Source organism: Physeter macrocephalus, chromosome 1 (genome assembly GCF_002837175.3).
Source record: "Physeter macrocephalus isolate SW-GA chromosome 1, ASM283717v5, whole genome shotgun sequence".
NCBI classification, from domain to species: domain Eukaryota; kingdom Metazoa; phylum Chordata; class Mammalia; order Artiodactyla; family Physeteridae; genus Physeter; species Physeter macrocephalus.
In genome coordinates, this window is record NC_041214.2 from 89117327 (window position 1) to 89141289 (window position 23963).

General features: G+C 38.3%; 1 protein-coding gene across 1 annotated transcript in view; it reads left to right on the forward strand.

The window, feature by feature from the left end:
* The window catches only part of LMLN (leishmanolysin like peptidase), a 76834-nt gene extending 53376 nt beyond the window's left edge, over positions 1-23458 (forward strand). The window contains exons 13-17 of the mRNA XM_024124212.3: positions 3737-3869; positions 5791-5950; positions 8066-8196; positions 14309-14519; positions 18825-23458. Of these exons, the coding sequence (XP_023979980.1) occupies positions 3737-3869; positions 5791-5950; positions 8066-8196; positions 14309-14519; positions 18825-18925 (736 nt within the window). The 3' untranslated portion in view covers positions 18926-23458. The remainder of the gene's footprint in view (positions 1-3736; positions 3870-5790; positions 5951-8065; positions 8197-14308; positions 14520-18824) is intronic.
* The last annotated feature ends 505 nt before the right edge of the window (positions 23459-23963 follow it).

Genomic DNA, 23963 nt, shown 5'->3' on the forward strand with positions numbered 1-23963 from the left:
ATTCTGCTCTGTGGCAGTTATTTCCACTATTTTATCTTTCAGGTCAGTTATCCGTTCTTCTGCCTCAGTTATTCTGCTATCGATTGCTTCTAGAGTATTTTTAATTTCAGTTATTGTGTTGTTCATCACTGTTTGTTTGCTCTTTAGTTCTTCTAGATCCTTGGTAAATGTTTCTTGTATTTTCTCCATTCTGTTTCCGAGATTTTGGATTATCTTTACTGTCATTACTCTGAATTCTTTTTCAGGTAGGTTTCCTATTTCTTCTTCATTTATTTGGTCTTGTAGGTTTTCACCTTGTTCCTTCATCTGTAACATATTTTTTTGTCGTTTCTTTTTTTTTTTTTTTCTTTTTTTGATGGGTGGTGCTGTATTCCTGTCTTACTAGTTGTTTGGCCTGAGACGTTCAGTTCTGGAGTTTGCAGGCAGTTAGATAGAGCTGGGTCTTGTTGCTGAGATGAGGACCTTCTGGAGGCCTCACTCCAATTCATATTCCCTGGGGTCTGAGGTTCTCTGATAGTCCTGCAGTTTGGACTCAGAGCTCCCAACACAGGAGCTCGGTCCCGACCTCTGGCCTGGGAACCAAGATCCCACAAGCTTTTATAAAAAACAAAATAAAATTAGAAAGACAAAAATACAACAGGAAAAATAAAACTATAATTGAAACAACTGCAACAAGGTAAAATAAAACCACAGCAAAAAAAAGAAAAAAACGGGAGGGGGGCAACAAGCCAAAAGGAGAGATCACTAACAAAGTATAAAGAATAAAATAAAATTAGAAAAATAAAAGCTTTATTAGGAAAAATACAAAAGAATCAACAACAGTGAATCAACAAGGTAAAACAGAACCCCAATCTAAAAGAGGGAAAAAAAAAAAGAAAAAATAGTCTTGGCTATGGGGGCACAGTTTAGGCTGGGGGGGTGGGGGTGGAACTTAGGCAGAGGCGGGGTTTAGAGTGGGGCAGGACCTAGGCGGGTGGGGGGTGAAATTTGAGCATGGCACGGGGCCTCTGCTTAGGACCTGCCCAGAAGGGGAGAGGCAGCATGTTGAAAGGAGGACCTCTGGAGTGTGGAGTTCCGGAGTTTGGACGTAGGGCCCTGCGTGAGGGTGTGTGGGTGGGGTTTAGGCCCAGCGCCGTTGGAGGGGGTCTCCGAGTATAGAGGTGGGGCCCTGGGTGGGGGTGTAGGGGCGGGGTTTGGGCTCTGTGTGGCAGAAGGGAGGCTCCAAGGGCAGAGGATTAGGCCTGGGAGCCCAGCTGGCTTCCCGGTACCTAAGTGGACAGGGAAAGCACTGACCCCGTTCCCTTCTGTTCCTTTGCGCCCCTCCCCCACTGTCTCCCCCAGGCTGTCCACTGTCGGGCTGGACCCTAACTGTGGGTGGGTCCCGCTGGGTGTAGGAACTCCTTCCCCTCCCCCATCCACCCCTCAGGGGTGCTGGTCCCGTAGGTCCAGCCTTTACTTTTGCTCCCCCTTCCCTCCCTCCCACTCCCTCAGGACCCGCGTGGCTGGAGGGGGCCTCGGTGGGTAGAGGATCAGGCCTGGGTTCTCAACAGGTTCCTGGGGGTCCAGGTGGGCAGGGGAAACCTGACCACGCTCCCTTTTGATCGTCTGCCCTCCCAGTGGTTCCCCAGTTTCTCCCTTGGGGTGTGGGATCCCTTCCCCTTCCCCAGCCGCCCCTCAGGGGTGCCAGTCCCATCCTGCCTCCACTTCTCCTCCCCCTTCACTCCTCCCACGCCCCACATCCTACCCAGTCACTGGGGTTTCCTCCCATCCCCTTAGGTCTCCATGGTGCCCCACAGGAGCCTGGTAGGTGCCCTAGTTGTGAGGAGACGCAAATTCCACATCCTCCTAGTATGCCATCTTGACTCTGCCCCCGTCACCGTTTTTTATTTTAGCTATTCTGAAAGGTAGTGTGATATGTCATTGTGGTTTTAATTTGCATTTCCCTAATGGCTAATGATGTTGAACATCTTTTCATGTACTTATTTGCTATCTACATATCCTCTTTGGTGAGAAGTCTCTTCGTGTCTTATGCCAATATGACTTTTAGTTCTCTTAATAGGGTTTTTGTGGAGCAAAAGTTTTTTAATTTTGATGAATTTCAAATTACCAGTTTGTCCTTTTATGAGTCATACTAATGCCTGATTCCTGCCTTCAGACATTCTGATTTAATTGGTATGGGGTGCAAGGTGGGCATGGAGACTTTAAAAATCTCTCTAGATGATTCTAATGTGCAGCAAAATTTGGGAACAACTACAATGGCAGATCAGGTTGTAGTACTGGAGTTAACTAGCTGTCCCAAAAGTAACTGCAGTGCTTCCTGCTACTGCTTATGAGCAGCTTTTCTCACAGCAGGCTTATAACTCAGACGTCAGACTCCTTAGTAGAAACTATGAGTGATTTAAACTGCTTTGAGGCCTAGCCCAGATGACAAAAGATAAGAATAACATCTTTAACACAAGTACCCATCACCAGGTACTTCTGTGATGAGCAAGGCACTGGCCTTGGAGAGAGAGATTGAAGTCTCAGCTCTGTCCTTCATCAGCTTTATGATCTTGGGCAAGCTAATTGTCTCACACATTTTACTTATCAGTAAAATGAAGATACTTTTTCTACTTTGGAGGGTTCCTTTCAGAAATAATGAGATTATATACTCTTTGAAAGTTCTGTTAATCATAAAATGCCAAATAAAATATGTGTATGGTCAGGCCATTCAAGATGGTTGTCCTCTTGTTCTCTGTTCATCTGCTCTACCAGTCCCTGCTTCATTCACTTGACTCTCCAGTTCTCTGAATTATAGGTCTTAATCAGTAACTGCCTACATGCTTGCCCCCACCCCAGCTGCTGGCTTCTCTGGTAACTGATGAGCCCACCTGACGTCAGTTCCCCCATAAATGGTAGCCCCTTTCTCCCCTGAGTAGGGAAGATTGCTGCCGTGTCCCTCCTGCAGTCTGCCATACACGGTGGGGTGTCACTCCAGGATGCTTTTGTTTCAGATGTGTAAGAATAAACCATTGATGTCTTTGTCACTGTCTCTGCGTTCTTTCTTCAGCCTGGAGGCTGGGCATCTACCAGGCTTGCAAGCCTGCGGGATACAACATCATATTATTCCCCAACATAGCTCCTTAGTCTGAATGCATCACAATCACCTGGGGAATTTTTTTTTTTTTTTCACAGTGCCATGTGCAGCTTGCAGGATCTCAGTTCCCCGACCAGGGATTGAACCCGGACCATCGCAGTGAAAACCCAGAATCCTAACCACTAGGCCACCAGGGAACTCCCCGGGGAAACCTTTTTTAAAAAATAATATAAAAATACAAGTCCCACTTCCATTTCTGGGAAGATGTAGATGTACTCTTTCCTCTTCCTCCTTCTAAGTACAACTAAAACCCCTAGACATTATAAGTAAAACAAACGTAAGAAGACTGAAAGGTAGAGAGAAGAAGGCAGACTGGTTAGGGACCTTGGGACTCCATTTTATGGCAAAAGTGGAGAAAGAGATAAATAGGACCTTATTTAATAACAGTGAAATAGTCATATATCTAGCATTAATCCTCACACCTACATTAAGCATTTCCTTTATGCTTTGAAAAGTAAGTTTATAACTTACAACTGATTTAGCAATTAGTTTTAAGATATTAAAACATATTGAAGTTGTAATGGAAAAGACAAACTCTAGAATAGACTTATAATATCTTCTTCAGAGTTTGATACCATGGTGTTTTATCTTTGTGTACAGGAGACAAATGCTGAGCCCTTACTGTAACACACTCAGAAGTAATCCATTGCAGTTAACTTGCAGACAGGACCAGAGAGCAGTTGCAGTGTGTAATTTGCAGAAGTTTCCGAAACCTTTACCTCAGGAGTACCAGGTAACACTTGTTTGGGGCACGGTTTCAGGAATCAACCTTTTAAAAAGAAGTCTCCATTTTGAATTAGAAGAGTGAATTCTCTTAAGTTTTTCAATTTATAAGCCCCTATTTGTTTTCTGTAAGTTAGAAAAAACTGAAGAATTCTTCCATTTCTTTATAACCAATGTGTTAATTGATAGCAATTAATTAATATCTAGCAATGTCTTGTAGTAATGGTAAGAGACATTTAGAATATTTATTTTGATCTATTTTAAAATATATATTTATTTTTTTATTTATTTGGCTGCACCAGGTCTTAGTTGTGGCATGTGTGATCTAGTTCCCTGACCAGGGTTCGAACTCGGGACCCCTGCATTGGGAGCATGGAGTCTTAACCACTGGACCACTGGGGAAGTCCCTATTTTGATCTATTTTTTATAAATTGTTTGTATTTTCTTTTTAATTATTTCCAAAGTCTTTGTCTCTATATCAAAAACAAGGTTCTTTAAAGAAAGAAACTAACCGAAGAAGACAAATATATCACTTATATGCGGAATCTTGAAAAAATAATACAACTAAACCTATTTACAAAACAGAAACAGACTTAGAGAATGAACTTATGGTTACCAGGGGGGAAGGGGGAGGGGGAGGGATAGATTGGGAGTTTGGGATTGACTTGTACACACTGATATATTTAAAACAGATAACCAATAAAGACCTACTGTATATCACAGGGAACTCTGCTGAATACTCTGTAATGACCTAAATGGAAAAAGAATTTGAAAAACAATAGATACATGTATAACTGAATCACTTTGCTGTACACCTGAAACTAAAACAACACTGTTAATCAACTACACCCATTATAAAATTAAAAAAAAATTTTTAAAGGAAATAAAATAGAGTAACTAAGGTACTGTAGTACAGTTAATTAGAAGACTTGGAAGTTTTGCTTTAGAAAAGTTTGCCTAATGAGATCTGAAAGGTGAAGGAAACGGTCCCATGTGTCCAGTCTGAATCTCTGATTTGACCTTTAAGTTTTTTGTTGAAGTGGCTATTTCTAAAAAAAGCCTCAGCTCTGCCTGCCATTGACAAAGGACCCATTAGTCAGAAATGATATCTCAGAAGTGAATTTAAAGTGATTGCTGCTAAATTTTGAGCTTCCTACATATGTTTATGACCACACTGAGTGCTTTAGACACCAGAAGATGGTGACTATATATTTCTACTCTTAGTAATATAATTTAAAATGTGAAATCTTTAAAATTTATCTGGTACCTTGTTCCTTTGGTGTTCAAAGTTTTTTATATATATGATCTCATTCATTTTCTTATAGTTTTTTCAAGTTTGTCAAAACAACATATAAATTAATTCTTCTAAAAACACTTGAAGTACATTAAATTTAAAACATCTTAATTCTATGCATTAGTTTTGTGTTTTGTCAGCTCTTAAAACTCTTCCTGGGGCTTTCCTGGTGGTGCAGTGGTTGAGAGTCCGCCTGCCGATGCAGGGGACACAGGTTCGTGCCCCGGTCTGGGAAGATGCGGAGCGGCTAGGCCCGTGAGCCATGGCCGCTGAGCCTGCGCGTCCGGAGCCTGTGCTCCGCAACGGGAGAGGCCACAACAGTGAGAGGCCCGCGTAACGCAAAAAAAAAAAAAAACTCTTCCTGTTCATCCTTTTAAAACATTAGTCAAATTTGTCATCTAATAAAAAACAGACTAATTTACTTACCTTGCTTATTTCTAAAACTACAACAACCTCAAAATACCCCTCAGGTAGTATATTACTATCTTTGTGTTGTACTATGTATGAAAAAAATAGATTAATATCTTCTTTGTGTTATACAGCATTAACTGGTTGCTATAAATTGCCTGTGGGCTTTGTTTTGATTATATAGAATGTTTCTTACTCTCCTGCCTTCCTAATATTTTTTTCTTTGTAGTACTTTGATGAACTCAGTGGAGTACCTACAGAAGATCTGCCTTATTACGGTGGTTCAGTAGAAATTGCTGACTACTGCCCTTTCAGTCAGGAATTCAGTTGGCATTTAAGTGGTGAATATCAGCGCAGCTCAGATTGTAGAGTATTGGAAAATCAACCAGGTTAGTAGTTTAGTGAAGTTAAATGTTATATACATATTAAAAGTATATATCAGCAATACAAAATAGTGGTTAAGGATACAGACCCTGGAGCCAGATTGTCTGAGTTTATGTTGTGGTTCCACTGCTATCCACCTGTTCAAAGTAACTTCTCTGTGCCTCAGTTTTCTCCTCTGTATAAAAGAGATAATACCTGTCTCATAGAGTTGTGAGAATTAAATGAATTAATACAGTAAGTGCTTAGAATTATGACACATAGGATTGTTAGCTATTAGATACACTTGCACATGTGTGTACACACACTACCGTTTAGTAATACCTTGTATTTGTATGATGCTTTTCATTTGCAAAACAATTTCACTTTTATCATTTCATTTTGTTCTTCTAAAAACCTGACAAGAGACATAGAGAAGATATTATTGAATTGCACAGATGAGGGAAGAGCTACTAAGTAATATGTTTAATTGATGTCAGTGCAAGATCCTCCAATGCAGAACTCTTTTTATTAAATCGTATTAGGTATCCTATTCTTTCCTCTCCTGAGGAGTGTGCATTTTATGTAATTTAGACATAACGTGTCATTCTCCAGATGTCAGAATAATACTATTGTCCCATGGCTAGTAAGATGTATTGCCATCTTATTTATTCCCATTTAGTATATTTAAATGAACAAGTCATCAAGGAAATAAACAGTATGGCAATTGTATATTCAGCAATAGTAGTTATAGCTCATACTAACCACCTTTGTAAACAAAATATTCTCATATCTGATTTGTTAATCAAGAGCAATAAGTAGTTTTTCTGCCTGTGGTCATCAAAATTTTCAACCTGGTCCTTTCCTCCCCGCCCCCATTCCATACTTTATTTCAGACTAAATCATTTAAAATTAAAATTTCCATAATTTTTTTCCTTTTATTCTTAAACCTGGCAGATGTAACTGGATTTGTACAGTCATTTTTTCCCATCACTTACCTACTTAATAAATGTCTAATGACATAACTACGCAACAGTTGCATGTTACAGCAAAAGAAATGCACGTATTTGTCAATTACGGGTGTGCCAAAGATATAGTATCCCATTTTAATGTTTTAGAGCTGGAGTTGGCAAATATTTATTATAAAAAGCAAGATAGTAAATATTTTAGGCTTTATGGGTCATGCAGTCTCTGTTGCAGCTTTTCACCTCTGCTGTTAAGTGTGAAAGCAGTTACAGATAATATGTAAGTGAATGAGTATAGCAGTGTTCCAATAAAAATTTCTTTATAAAAACAGGTATTTCTCAGGATTTGGCCTGAGGGTTGGCCTGACCCCTTTTTTCTTTTTTTTGACAATGATCACTATGTGTTTTGAAGACTTTGAAATATTCATAAATAAAGAAATATAAAGTTCTGTTTTATTGTTTTACATTTTCTTTCTTAGTTTATACAATTAAGTTTTTTTTAAACTGACATAAAATTTTTATCTTTATAATATTTCAAAATGGGCTGATTGAACTCTGCTTTCAAAAGGTGAAACTTGTATTAAGTGTAAAGAGAGAAAATTATTCCTAGGCTTTTTTTTTTTTTTTTTTTTTTTTCCTAGGCTTTAAGGACTTCATTCCTTTGTCCATTAGCTAGTTAGGGTTCATTTAGTCTGCCCCATACCTCTGCAGGTTTGTGCTTAGTCGAAGACTAGCTCAACCTGTCATTTATTGACTTCCAGGAAATGGCATAAGTTGAAAATACAAGAACGTCTTGCAAAAGTTGCAGCACTCCAAAAAAATCTTCGTTATATAAATCACTTGGCCTCATCCTATCATGGGTCACTTGGGAAGTGACTCCTATTTAGGACACCATTGAAGGTGATTCTTAGTGCCATTTCCTCTATATATTTAACTTAGTTGCTTTAGGCCCAATTTTATCTCTTGTTTCTGATATAATAATTCTCCTACTAATTGCTTTATCGAGAATCCCGTTTGAGTTTGGAACCCTCTCTCTTGATTTTTTTTAATTGAAAATTTCCATGAAACATGTTTGATTTTTAAAGCAACTTTTAATTATAAGAGTGGAATACTTCAATTTCTTATTCTTTGAGCCCAAAGTCAATTTTTAATAAAGAAAACTTTTCTGGTTTGCTTCAGACCTTTTTAAAAACTATGGTGCTGAAAAGTATGGACCTCATTCAGTTTGTCTAATTCAGAAATCAGCATTTGTCATGGAAAAGTGTGAAAGGAAGCTGAGTTACCCGGACTGGGGGAGTGGATGCTATCAGGTAAACCATATGATTGTTAATAACTGTACCAAATATTACATAATTGTATCTCATTATATGGTTTTTATATTTTCAAATACATTTCATATCTTTTATTTCTACTGATTAATACTTTAACTTATTTATTGTAAATATTGTTTGTATATTTGTGTTTTGTCAAAATATTGTCATTTCTTTGAGAGAAATTGCCTTTCTCTGTTTAAAAATTATATATAGTTGCTATATATCAGCAAGTTTTATAATAATTTTGCTTCTGGACATAGATCCTAAGGAAATATTAGGAAACATGTAATTTTGTTCTTTTTTTTACATTTTTTTATTTTTGGTTGCGTTGGGTCTTCGCTGCTGCGCATGGGCTTCTTATTGCGGTGGCTTCTCCTTGTTGCAAAGTGGGCTTCAGTAGCTGTGACACACAGGCTCAGTAGTTGTGGCTCACAGGCTCTAGAGCACAGGCTCAGTAGTTGTGGTGCACAGACTTAGTTGCTCCACGGCATGTCGGATCTTCCCAGACCAGGGATCAAACCCGTGTCCCCTGCATTGCAGGCGGATTCTTAACCACTGTGCCACCAAGAAAGTTCTGTAATTTTGTTCTTTAAAACTACTTTGTAATGGAAAAAAACTATAATTTATTTTATAAAATCTGAAGAAAGCATGGATTTAAGAATTAATAAATCAACTACTGATTAATAGTAGATTTTTTTCCTTTGAAATTAGAAATCCAAAGAGAACAAACTACTATTTTCTTAATTTATTATTTGCATGTCTGATATTAAATGACTGTATCACTATAGAACTTACTAAGATACAGGCATTCTGTAACTTAGGAGCATCAAACCTAATGAATATTCCATACCCTACTAACGGACATCAGGGAGGAGAGTGTGATCCTGAAAACTGAAACATAAGAATTTGTTGTGCCATTTCACCTACAAGAGCTAAATGGACTAATGTAGCTGACAATTTAACTTATTATTTTTAAAGTTTCTTTAAAATTAACTCTTTTTTTTGGTAACTGCTTTATTGAGGTATAATTCACACACCATACAATTCATGTAAAATTACCTTTGAAACCTTATAAAAGACAATTAAAAATAAATACTTTCCAGCTATAATCCTATAATCTGACAACTATAATCCAGCAACCATTTTCTGATGAATTCATTCTATTAAAGATTATGTATTGCTTAAATACATAGTTTTTATCTAGTTGTAATCAGAATACATAATTTTGTTTTAGTGACTTTATTACTTAGTACTTTTTATACAGACCAAGATACCTTTTCCAAGTTCTCCCAATAATAATACTTACTGTTCTTCATAGCTGTAGAACATTGCATCATTTTAAAGTATCATAATTAGGGAAGTCATTTTCCTGTGAGATATTGAATTAATTTTCACTTTTCACTGTATAAAAATGCTTTTGTAAGTACATTTACATGCTTTACCTTTTTAAAATCAATTTTTTGAAATAAATTCACATAAGTGAGACTATTAGGATAAAGGGGATAAAGCTGGAACAGTGTGAACTATAATAGGAGGATAACCTTTTCAGCCTGTTTTAATGTCTTCTCTACACCACCACCACCACCACAAAGGGATTACGTAGATTTGTAATACCATCTACAAAGACTGAATGTACTTGGCTTCCCTGTAGTACCTAGTGTTGTCAGTTAATTTTGCTAATTTAATACTCACAACCATTTATATGGGAAAATGTGCATGATTTCCAAACAATTAGCATATGGATTAGCTGTTTTGTTTTCTGTTGGTCTTTGTTTTACTTATTTTGACAGAGAAGTTGCAAGAATGGTACAAAAATATGGGTCATTTAAGTGCAAATTGCTGACAGTCTGCCCCTTCACCCCTAAATACTTTAATGTATATTCCTTATAAACAAGAACATTCTCCTATATGACCACAGTACTACCAACAAAATCAGGAAATAACACTGATACATCTAATTCTTGGACCCCATTCAAGTTTTGCCGATTGTCCCAATAATGTCCTTGTAGTAATAGTATCTGCACTGATAGCACATATTGGGTAGTTGTCACATCTCTGGTCTCCTTCAATCTGGAACAGTTCCTCAGTCTTTTCTTGACTTTCATAACCTTGACACTTTTAAAGATTACAAGCCATTTCTTATCTATGATGTGCCTCCATTTGGGTTTGTCTGATGTTTCCTCATGATTAAATTCATGTAATATGTTTTGGGCAGTAATATCACAGAAGTGATGCTTGTATTTTTTTGGTGGTACACTTTAAAAATATATATATTTATTTATTTATTTTGCCTGCATTAGGTCTTAGTTGTGGCACGCAGGACCTTTCGTTGCAGTGTGCGGGCTTCTCTCTAGTTGTGGTGTACAGGCTCATTAGTTGCTGCACGTGGGCTCTCTAGTTGTGGTGGAGCAGAGTTTCTCTTGATTGGATTTTTTAAAAAAAATATTTATTTATTTGGCTGCGTTGGATCTTAGTTGCAGCATGCAGGCTTCTCTCTAGCTGTGGCGTGCAGGCTCCCGGGCACGCGGGGTCAGTAGTTGTGGCATGTGAGCTCAGTAGTTGTGGCACGCGGGCTCTCTAGTTGTGGTGCACGGGCTTAGTTGCCCCATGGCATGTGGGATCCCAGTTCCCCAGCTAGGGATCAAACCAGCATCCCCTGCATTGCAAGACAATTCTTAACCCCTGGACCACCAGGGAAGTCCCTGGTGCTGCACTCTTGATTTGTCCCTTTGCTGGTCATGTTAACTTGCTGGTATCTACCAGGCTTCTCCACTGTCAAGTTACTATTTTTCTCTTTTAATTAATTCCCTTTTTAATTAGTAAGTATTTTGGGGGAAAAGTACTATATCAATAACTTATTTCTTATCATACCTTCATTTTATTAATTTATGCATTTAAATCTGTATTGACTCACAGATTGCATTTTATTCAGTGGGTATTACCATTGCTATCATTATTTATTTGGATATTTAAGTTGCCCCAGATTTAGCCTAAGGGAGGGAGCCCTTCAGGTTGGTTCCTGTGTCCTTTTGGCTGTCCTATCGTTTTAACTATTTCCTTGCTTTCTAGCACAAGATATTCTAGGCTCATCTTCACTTTCTTTGCCCAGCCCTGGAATTAATCATTTCTCCAAGGAGCTCTTGTTTCTTTTAGTGGAGTGAGGTATTTAGAGACTAAAGTCTGGGTGCTAGGGACTTCCCTGGTGACACAGTGGTTTAGAATCTGCCTGCCAATGCAGGGGACAGCGGTTTGATCCGTGGTCCCTGAAGACCCCACATACTGCAGAGCAACTGAGCCCGTGTGCCACAACCACTGAGCCTGCGCTCTAGAGCCCGCGAGCCACAACTACTGAGCCTGCATGCCACAACTACTGAAGCCCACACACCTAGATCCCATGCTCTGCAACAAGAGAACCCACCTCAACGAGAAGCCCAAGCACCGCAACAAAGAGTAGCCCCCACTTGCCGCATCTAGAGACAACCTGTGCACAGCAACAAAGACCCAACGCAACCAAAAATAAATAAATAAATTTATTTAAAAAATAAAGTCTGGGTGCTAGATGTATTGTTCATTGCTGTTGGGATACAGCTGCTCCCCAGGCCTTCTTGGTGAGCAGAGCTAGGAAGTATATGTGTGTATGTAATTTTATATATACTTGTACATGTGCATATATGTAACCACGAGTTTGTACCAGTATCTTTGATTCCAGTTTAACACCAAATAATTCATTTTAGTTTTCTCCCTTCCCATATTTGTAACTCTTCTTTCAAGCAGTGAGAAATCTGATTCTCTTTGTCCTTAATATGCTTGTTATTTGATCTGTCCACATCCTTTCCATCTTCATCCACCCCTACGTGGTTACCCTCCTCACCCACTTGGACTCTGACACAGCCCACCAGCTCACAGCATGTCTCCCTCACTGTGATGCAAACCCTGTGCACATCTTTAGAATATAAATGCTTTCTTCCATGAAACTTTCTAATCTTTGTTGTTCTTTTTCCTTTCATTTATTGCCTCTTTATCATAAAACAGTCTGACACTGTTAATTTAGGGGGGAAATTTGTATAGCCTACCCTTCGCTCCTTAATTAAAGCTACTAGAGGTCAGGCACTGTGTCATGGACTTCTTTGGTATACTTTTCAGCACCAAGCACAATACCCAGTCAATTCTCACTTAAAAGAATGATTACATTGCATTGCAGCTGTGGTGATGCTTACTGGGTGTGGGTCATTGAATGACAGACTTATAGAAGAGTTTACACTTTGTTGTTTATTTTGATAGCTTATTATAACTTAAATTTCCAAATGAATGTTATATTTAAACTTAATTGATGAAAAGAGTTGTTTTTAAAATGACTCCATTGTTGAAAAACACTTTTGGAACTCCTGTTTAAATTGCTTTTAGAGATAGTTTAATAGCCATCTAAGAAGTCAATTTCAGTATTTTACATCATACCTCTGTTGACCTAGTCTTAACCAGTTTAGTCAACTGCCTTTACCAGACTTGGATCTGGGCAAGTTTTTGGTATTCCAAAAATTACATCTACTTGCAAAGTAAAAATTTGCCACCGTCAAACATACTCAGAACCATGCACTTTCTTTGAAGATAGTTCCAGGAGAGAAGTTCCAGAAATATTTAAGGTGAAGTAGCATAATGTAAAGTCTTTTTAGAACACAACTTTGAGGGCTTCCCTGGTGGCACAGTGGTTGGGAGTCCACCTGCCAATGCAGGGGATGAGAGTTCAAGCCCTGGTCTGGGAGGATCCCACATGCCACGGAGTGGCTAATTCTGTGCACCACAGCTGCTGAGCCTGCGCTCTGGAGCCCACGAGCCACAACTGCTGAGCCCGCATGCCACAGCTACTGAGGCCTGCACACCTGGGGCCTGTGTTCCACAATGGGAGTGGCTACTACAACGGGAAGGCTGTGCACTGCGATGAGGAGTGGCCCCCATTCTCAGCAACTAGAGAAAGCCCATGCGCAGCAGCGAGGACCCAACGCAGGCAGAATGAATGAATGAATGAATAAATAAATAAATAAAATTTATTTTAAAAAAAGAAAACAACTTTGAAGACGACACAGTCATTATAAATTTTTTTAAAGTTAGCTTTAATATGTTTGTTTTTTTAAATGGATTTCATTAGTTACCCCTTGTATTTGAGATATGAATCCTGCTTTTAAAGATGTTACCAGTTGTATAAAATCACTGTGACCATTTTCATCTCTGAGCAGAGGATCTGGGATAGGGATAATGAATAACAAACTTTTACTATGTCATTTCTGTACAGTGTGCTTTTTTTTTTTTACAATGAGTATATATTGTTTTTATTATTTATTTTTGGCTGCGTTGGGTCTTCGTTGCTGCTCATGGGCTTTTTCTAGTTGCGGAGAGCGGGGGCTACTCTGTTGAGGTGCGCGGGCTTCTCATTGTGGTGGCTTCTCATGTTGTAGAGCACGGACTCTAGGCACGTGGGCTTCAGTAGTTGTGGCTCGTGGGCTCTAGAGCGCAGGCTCAGTAGTTGTGGCACTCAGGCTTAGTTGGTCCGCGGCATGTGGAATCTAACCGGACCACAACTCGAACCTGTGTCCCCTGCATCGGCAGGCAGATTCTTAACCACTGCACCACCAGGGAAACCCTATTTTTATAATTTAAAACAACTAAAAAAATTTGAGTTACAAAATTTAGCAACTTGTAGAAAAAGTGACATGATTCATGGCTCTTTGACAGACATTTAACCGAATTATAGGAGGATACTAGAATCTACAGAAATGTTATTATTGATAACTTGGCTTCAGGGGTCTGTGAATCCAAATTGTATGTAAAGATGTATGTTACCTTATTTTTTTCAGGAAGTGTCCATAGCTTTCATTAGATTTTTTAAAAGGTTCTAGACAAAAAGTCTAAGAACTACTACCACAGAGTGAAATTCTTTTAGAACATGAATAACTTAACCCTCTTTATATGAGATTAAAATATGCCCACATTCCAAATTGTCTTTTATAGCTAGCATTTTTAGTAAATTCTGCCATATTTTCCTACAGTTGAGGGAGAAGGCTCACATACTAGAATCTTACTGATCTGATTTTTTTTTTTTTTTCACTTTTTGAAGGTTTCTTGTTCTCCACAAGGTCTGAAGGTTTGGGTTCAGGATACTTCATATTTGTGTAGTCGGGCCGGGCAGGTCCTCCCCGTCAGTATTCAGATGAATGGCTGGATTCATGATGGAAACTTGCTCTGCCCATCATGTTGGGACTTCTGTGAGCTCTGTCCCCCAGAAACAGATCCTCCAACTACTAACTTGACCCGAGCTCTACCCCTAGGTGAGTAGTCTTTGTGGTTGGAGTACAGAGAAAGACTTTTCTTACAAGGTGTTGAAAATTCCCTGCAAGGAAGCTCTAAAACAGGTTGCGCGTCTTCTCTTCTAATTGCAGTTTTATGGGAAGATCGCCTTCCCTCCATGGTTAGAAATTGAAGGTAGGTAGACTTGACACCTCTCTTCAGTAAGAGTGAGGGTGAGGAAACTTTCTATATGTGAAGAACCTCTGACTTGCACAAAAACATTCATTGACAGTTACAGAAAGTTAATGTTTCAGCCATTCATTTTGAAAGTAAGAGTAAAAATTCTGTTCATGAATACAAAAAGCAATTAAATATATTTTAGTTATATTATAACTAGGTGAGGTGAAAGAGTGGGAAAGTCACTGGAAAAGATGCTCAAAGAAGGGATTGACATGCCCACAAAGAAGAGAAAGGTGCAGGGAGATGCAAATATACACAGTGAGATAGAAAGACAGGCTGGCAAAGACAGTGTTTTTTACTGAGAGATATCTTACTCATTCTGTGAGACTCCAAAGAGTAGGACTGAGAACAATGAATTAAAGTTGTAGGGAGACAGATTCCAGTAAAATCCTTTAGAACCAGGAGAGGAATAGAAGGGACTCTCTTGAGAATAGTGCATTCCCTGTTGATGAAGATGTGCAAACTGAGGCTGATGACCCATTTCTAAGAGTTTTAAAAGCAGAACTAATGAACTCTCAATGAAAGCTTTGACCTGTGGTCTATGATATTTTAGTTAAATGACCTATGAGATTTTATGACAGTTTGATATTTTAGAATAGGCCATGTTTCATTTTCTCAACTGGAGGTATTTTTTAAATGGAACTATATAGCCCTTTGCTTGCTCCATGGTCTGGCTGAAAACAGGGCTACGTTCACTTTATAGCTCAAAGTTTCTTCACCTCTAAAATTTAATTCCCTTTCTTTCCCACATTCTGGGGCCTTTATCAAGACATGGGCTATAAGTAGAAGGTGAATTTGGGGAGATTAATACTTGTGTTAGGGGTGCCTAAGACCACCCCCAGATCTCATGACTCTCTAGGACTCAAAGGACTCAGCCTCTAGTTGTACTTATGGCTAAGCTTTGTTAAAGCAAAAAGATACAAAGCAGAATCAGCAAAGGGAAAGGGGACAGTGGGTGAAGTCTGGAAGAAACCACTTTCCAGACACCAGCTAAAGGCCGTCCTTGCAAACAGGACTTCCAAATGATGGCCATCTCAGGCCTGCTGTGTTAACTCTTTTCACTTAACTCCTATGAGCCAGCTGAGTTTTCTGCAGTTATAATAGGAATGCACAATGAATTAAAAGATCTTAGGTCCTTTTGATATGGTATATAATAAATGTAGTGTTGAATATTCTTAGTTAACTTTCATATGAAGTGATAGGATGACTTGATTTTGTTGTTATTGTTAAATTGCTTTGGCTAGAATTAAAGGGCTGCTAGTCTACAAATAGGTGGTTCTGATGGAGTTCCCATCCTCAGGCCTAATCTCAGAGTTAACTATAAGAAATATCATCATTTCAGTGTCCAAGAGATGAGCATTGATTGAGCCATTCACAGTTAGAGTTGAGTTAAAGAGAGAGCTACTCCAGCTGGTTCAGGGGTAAGAATCTTAGGAGTACAGTAAAAAAATGTGTAGAAATGAGGAGAAAGCCAGACTAGCCCAAGGAGCTGTGAAGTGATTAGTTCCTGTCCTTGGAGCATGGCAAAGACAAGTGAATCTGTTGAAAGGAGGTGGGGAGTAGAGATTGCAAATGACCCCACCCCCTCCACCAACCTGCGCCCTAGACTTAACTTCTTATCCAGCTCCCTCTTTGTAGTCACCCTTCTGATACTGTGGTACTATGTTGTGATTTCTTCCCCTGTTAACCAGTTCTATGAGGAAGCATGCTCAAAAAAGGATTGTAACCTCCGAATCACAGTTTTGAAAAATGTATAAAATATTACAAGAATAGGTGCCTTTTAGAAAAAAAAAAAGGAATAGATACCTTTTAGGCATAGTTTCCATTAGTGAATATGAAAGATTTATTTCTAAATTTTCTGATCTCTTCAGATTGTGGAGGTTGTTTTGTTTCTATTTATTAAATGCTAGACACTTTGCTGAGTGCTTTATGTCTATATCATTGTATTTAATCATCACAAAACCTAATGAGGTAGGAATTATCATTTTACACATGAGAAAACTAAGGTATAGAGAGATTAAGTGATATATTCACTGTCACAGCTAATGAGGTTCAGATCAAAACCCAGATCTGATCGTCTCTGATTCATTTTGAAACACACTCTTTGTATCTTTCCTTTTTAAAGAGTACTATCACAGAAAGTGCAGTGTTTTTGAAGGACGACCAATGTTCCAGAGCGGCCATTAATATTTTAATAGCTTGTTAAATGTTAGTACCAACAGTAGATAAACAACAGTTAGTTCAGTTCTCCTCCTATTTCCTTTGTGCCAAATTGAGAACCGGGAGATAAAGGGATATGCCTGTGTTTTTAGTGACTCCAGGGTCTATTCCTTATTCCAGCCAAGACCACTCTACCTGATGCTGTAGGCCAGAACTTATCCAGTAGACCTTTCTGGGGTGATGGAAATGTTCTATAATCTGTACTGTCCCATACAATAGTCATTAGCCACATGTGACTATTAAACATGTGAAATGTGGCTAGTGTGACGGAGGAGCTAAATATTTCATCTCATTTTGGTTAATTTAAATTTAAATAGCACATATAGCTAATGGCTGCCATATTGGACCTTGCACCTCTAGGTCAGGAGTTCTCAAACTTTAGCATGCATCAGAATCATGTTAAAACACAGATTGCTACAACTCATCCCCAGAGTTTCTGATTCAGAAGATCTGGGTTGGAGCCTGAGAAGTTCCCAGGTGATGCTGATGTTGTTGACCCAGGTACCATACTTTGAGAAGGATTGATTTTTCTAACATTTAATGATTGCCAGCTGGTTCCATTGGGGAGGAATATAAGTTCTCCATGGTTTACTTGTATTACATACAGTGAAATAATTTTTTAAAATACTTATTCCACACTGTATAGTTCTCAGAAGAACAAGCTCTAGTGCCTTAACATTATCATTTTATTAATTCTATAGCTGAAAAACCAGTCCTTTTTTTCTTACCTTTTAAGCAAGTCAGACTTGAAGCTTGGTTGGTTCTCTATTGGTCAAAATAGTAGAAAGGACAACTCATCCTGAAATAAAGTCAGGTTGACCTGGTCTCTTGACTGCTAAAAAAGTACTCCATTCTGAGAATTGTTTGGGGGAAATAGTTTTAGCTGTTAGAACAACTCTTAGATAAATTAAAATATACTCCTACTGCCAAAAACTCATAGAATCTTCTGCTGTTTCCAAATCAAGCCTGGGGTGATATGGATAGATGGGTAGATATTTAGAGATTGGGGAACGTATGTTCTGTTTTTCCTGAGACAGTCCACGTGCCTGTTGTCCTGGTATGATTACTAATAGCATTCCCTTGTGTTAAAATTATCAAAGAGAACAATTTAATTGATCAAAGCAAATTTTATTTCACACAGGCAGTCTCTACTCTCAGGAGTCCAGAGAACTGTAAAATAAGGGAAGAGGGCTACAAGCAGGAAACAAGGAAGAAGTACTCAGCTTAGGTTGATGGGCCGGGGTTAAGTATCTAACCTTGTTTAGAAAGATCAAGGAACAAAGAAATAAGTATAGAGCCCACATTGGCTTGGCGGTTGGAGATTGGCTGACTGGATATTCTGTGGTTCTGGTCAAGTGGAGCATTTACACAAACATGAAAGTTATCTAAGTTTTAAATTGCTGATGTGGCACCATGGGCAGGAGAGGCTCCATCTTGAGACTAGAAATTTATTTCAACGCTTATCTCAAAATGTCCTGATATGGGATGATAAATTATACGGTCACCCTCCTTAGAAGGGACAAGGTAGAATAGAAGAAGAGAGTCCAGCATCCCATGTCAGAATAGCCAAGAATTTCATTTACTTTCCTGTGTAGCATCTTTAGCTTTGCCAGGATACTACCCTGTCTTTTTTTGGGTGCTGATTTTGAACCTTGATATGGTAGGTACATCTTCTTTTCTCCTACATAAATATTTTGTTCTTTTTCTATAAACATAAAAAAAGACTTTGCATATATGGATTTCAGGAAGTCACTCTTGATTCTACTCTTCAAGGTAGTCCTTCTTCACCTTTTAATAATTACCTCTACTCATCTGTCAACATTTTAGTAGGTATAATTTTTTCCAAAAATGTCTATGGAAAGTCAATTTTTTGTTTTCAACCCTAGATCTCTGTTCCTGTTCCTCTAGCCCGGTGGTTACCCTTTGGCTTCTGCTAGGCAATCTATTTCCTCTGCTGGCTGGATTTCTTCTGTGCGTATGGCATTAGGAATGGAAAAGTGAATTCTGAAGACATTCCTTTGTGTCATGTTCCTCTGAACAAAGCACAAAATCTGGGCAAGTGCCAGCCTATGCAGATGGCAGAAGTGGCATTCCTGACTTTGGCTTGGAAGCGTTGACCACAATCAGATCTTGAAGCAGAGCTTCACAGCAGTCATTCCTCATCAGCAACCCAACAGCCTCAAAGTTTGGAGAAGGAGGAGGAATCCCAAATCACCAAGTCTCTTTATTTTTCAAGATAAATACTCTTCTTGAAGTTTTCCTTTGAAAATGGGATAATAGGTGAAATTTTCAGTTATTACATACCTCAGCATTTTCATTAACCTAAAACAATGGGAAAGTTCATCACTGCTGCAATAATTTAAAGAACAGCTAATCATTGCAAGGTTATAAGTTGTGGACCCTGTCCTCAAAAGTATAAATTGTCCTTTGACTTACAGAAAATAACTTGAATTGGGATTTCTATATCATTATTATACCTATTTTGAATTTAATGACTGTATATGGTACAGCTAAATCATGTTCTCATTGTTTTTTTTTAAATTATGTTTTGCTAAATCTTATGATTTAACCATGCTAGCCTTTTCAAACCAGCTGTGTGGCAGTTTCCTGCTGAACCATTAGGTGTTGGTAGCTGTATCTGTACTCATTGATCTTCAGAGAGTAGCTTCCAGTTGTATTCTCCATTAGTTTAATAATGACTTGAAAAACTGGGAAGCAGAGAGAGAAAAATACTCTGCCCTGTGAAAACATTGAAGACATGCAAATAAAAGAAAACCTAATTGTATGTTTTTCAGATAATAGTTATGACAACTGCAATCCAACAAAAATAGAACTTTCCTTTTTGACCAACGAAGATAAAAAGAAATTCTGATATAGACAGGTATGCAGTTATTTTCAAGTGGGCTTAGGAGTTGTTACAGAAGAATTTGACTATCTGAAAATTATTTTATGTGTAAGAAGAAAAGATATAAGTCAAAACAAGATGGTCTGAATTGTTTATAGCAAAGTGTAGGTTTGGTGTAGGGCCTATCCAATAGGGTCCACTTTACCACACAGGGTATGGCTTAGTCCACAGAAGTCAAAGGTTGCCTTTGCTTTAAAAGGAGGTAATGTCCTTTACCTCTTGTATTTGACACTCTTTCTGTCACCCATAGATTCTGGTCCCCAGAAGCAATTCTGCTCTTGTACTAGAGCTGACCAACCCTACTTAGTAAACCCAATTTGAAAATCTTTAATGATGAATGATGCCCAGTTTTTCTCTCTAAAGCTAATGAAGTCCTGTGGCATTAGAAACACAGGCCTTGGACATGCATTCATTCATTCATTCATTCACTGGTTGGCCCTTTAATTCAGCATACAGTTATTGAGCACTCAGTTTAAGAAATTGTGCTAAGTGAACAAACAGCATAATTACTAAAGAGTAATTCCAACTTATTATTTGGCACTGGAGCCAAACAGCAACTCCAGCATAGAGGAGAGTCACCTTTTTTTAAAAAATGCATACATTTAAAATACTTATTTGCCTACAATTTTAAATTGGAGGTATTTGTCATCGTGAAAAGCTGGGGGTCTCTAGCATAGCCAGCCTCAGCTGAAGAAAATCTAATACCAATGGTGTTTCTGCCTACGTTCTGCATACTTTAAACATGAAAAGTCAGAGAAAAATGTAGAGTATATTTTTAAAGAAAGGTATAAAAATCTAAACTTATATATCCAATGTGATTATGAATCATCCTGCAAAGTTGTATAAAGAATTTCACCAAAAATAATATGGATTCATAATATATTTGAGACTCACAGTGATAGGTTCAATTATATTTTGACTGTTGTGCAGTAATGCCATTTAGGTAGTATTGTTTCTGAGCATGGTGCTTTTTATACTTGAAATATATTTTTGCTTTATTTTTTATTGATATAATTATATTTGCACTAATGACTTTCTGAAGAAAATATTATAGATGACATTTTTTCTATATATATATTTGTTAAGCTTGGAATCTGGTAGCCCAGTGTTTTCTCTGCACAAATGTAGAACCTGGTAAAGTATGATGTTAAGAAATCTTGAGTTTTTGAGGACAGTGCTGGTGTCTTCCTTCTTCTTCAACAAGTCTTGAAAGTGGTTGCTTATCACTGATTCTGCATAGTATACTCAGTGAAGATTTAGAAGGCCACTGAACCTGTAAGAGGCATGGTTTAGTCCCTTATAATATGATAAAATTCTAAAATAATATTCTAAAAAGAAGGATTTTTAAAATCTGAAATTTAAATGCAGGATTAGCAGGCTAGAGTTAAGTTTTGAACTGAAGAATTTGAGATGACCTAAATTTCAATATCCTGTGGCAGGTAATGCCCTTTATGTTCACAAAACCAGTTCACTGAGAAAGAGACCATGCAGACGGCAGCCATGGTGGGAGTAAGGTGGGGCAGGGAAGGGGCATGGGGATAGCTGATTTGAGGATAGTAGACTGAAGTCCCTTTCTGACTCAAAAGGGTCAAGTGCTTATAAAAACTGACTACCTCAGTTTTCAGTTCAGACTTAGGTTCATTTTGATAGTATTAAGGTCCCAATGTCAAAATTAACAAGTGAATTTGTCTCTCAGGTTTTCAAGAACAGAATTTACAGGAAGGAAGCAAAAGCCATGTCGCTAGACTTGAGCTGATAGCTTTAAAGAAACTGAAAAGCAGTTAGGTAGTCTTAATATAGATCCCTCTGTATTCTGAAAAACATCCTTTTCCCTTACTTATTTCTTAAGGATACTTATTTTTGTTAAGATCAACTAGGCATTCTAAAAATGTTATAAATTATGCTTAAAATTAGTTTCAGCCTAATATGTTGGTTTAGAGTTTATCAGTATTTGTAAGTGAAACATTAATGAAGTTTAAATAGTTTTAGGAAGATACATAAATAAATATACCAGAGTATTCCATAAAATTTTATCAATATTCTCTTCAATATTAGAAGACTCACTGATTGAGACCATCTGTAAAATGACTAGATGCTTTCTCAGAATCTTTCCAGCTCTAATATTCTGTGACTAATATTCATGAATATTCAGAATATTCTAATATTCTGCATGACTAATTCATGCAGACTTGCTAGGTCACTGCTGGCTCTGACCCACCTCCTGGAGTATGCCAGCTTACACACCATGTTCATCGCAGTGTCCTGTGCTCAGTGCCTTAGCGCTGTCCTTGTCCTTGGACACTGAATAGAGAGAGAAGAGCCTGTTTCTGAGGGCATTTGAGTAGTCCTGGCAGGAGGAGGTAGACTTCAGTCACAGCCCCACAGACCTGTTTCACAGTTGGCACCAGTCATCCGTGCCCTGTCCCTACAGCCCAAGAGGACTAACATATTTTTATAAAGTCTTTGCTACTTGTTCTGAAGAAAGAACTTACCTGAAAGGATGACTTTTTTTTTTTTTTGATACATTTAGTCAGGGTTGGGGAGGGAGTGGTGGATTATTTTCTTTTTGTTTACATTTTTAATAAATAGATTTAAGAACTAATCTTTATTTATGGTATTTAACTTTAAGTATAATATATTACTTAGAAAAAACACAGCTTTAATAAAAATGGAAACTAATCTGCATCTTGTCTTTACTTAATTAACACCATCAATTTTTTTAAACCTGGATGACGAATACAAACACAGCCATGCACTCTATATGGGGACGATGAGGTGTTTATTATGAAGCATAATTCAATTTTTACTTTAACTGGAGTAAAATTGTCCTACTTAAAGAATAGGGACAGGTCTTATGTAAAGCTGCAGGGAATAACCCTCCTCAAATAGTTAAGCAGGAAAGACAGCCGACTAACACAATTCAGGGCAGCCGTCTCTGGCTGAAGATTATTCCTGTCCCATTTGTTCTGTGCTGTGGGCCAGGAGTCTCACTGCAGGACCGCTCTGCGCATTCAAGTACCACACTCCATTTGGTAGCGGCAAGTAAATTGTGGCTGTGGAGTGTGGAGCGTGATTCTTCCTCATAAACTGACTGTAGTTTGAGAGAACGTACCCGGGGCATGCCTTCACCATGTGCACTCAGAGCCATCCTGCCCTGTGGCCTGGAGCCAAGCACTGTGAAATGGACTGAACACAGCCTCTGTGACCTACTTGCTGAGCTGAGATCTTTGTGGGAAATTTTAATGATAATATTTAGATTTTTTAACATTTTAAATATTTCATGTAAGTAGCTAGAACTATGTACAATAAATTACTTCAGGTAGTTGAATAAATTCAATATTATTTGTATGGTATACTGAAGACAAAGCGCCTGTGTCTCATACATTACCTATTTATACTACCTTTTGGTATGTTCATAGAATATATCTTATTTAATGAGTGTCAATACATAAACGGGTCTTTTGTCAACAACTCTCTGGTAGATACGTTGAAATGGAGCGGTTTATTTAAATCAGCTTGTTAGTGTTCCGCCAGAAGTTTGTTCCTTAATGTTTGAAATAAACTGGACATATTTGGAGATAGAAGTCCAAATACACCATCTGATGTTCTGGTAGATGACCAATACCATTCTCATTTTTTTTCTTTTAATAAATTTATTTATTTATTTTAGGCTGTGTTGGGTTTTCGTTGCTGTGTATGGTCTTTCTCTAGTTGCGGCGAGCCGGGGCTACTCTTTGTTGTGGTGCGTGGGCTTCTTATTGTGGTGGCTTCTCTTGTTGCGGAGCATGGGCTATAGACACATGGGCTTCAGTAGTTGTGGCACGCAGGCTCAGTAGTTGTGGCTCGTGAGTTCTAGAGCACAGGCTCAGTAGTTGTGGCGCATGGGCTTAGTTGCTCCGCGGCATGTGGTATCTTCCCAGACCAGGGCTCGAACCCGTGTCCCCTGCATTGGCAGGTGGATTCTTAACCACTGCGCCACCAGGGAAGTCCCCATTCTCATTTTATGTGTATAGAAATGTTTTTTTCTGCCTGTAGACATTAGTATATCTTAGATTCGATGCCATTTTAACACTCAGTGCCACTAACAATTTTTTCAATTTCAACAGAAACAATAACTCAA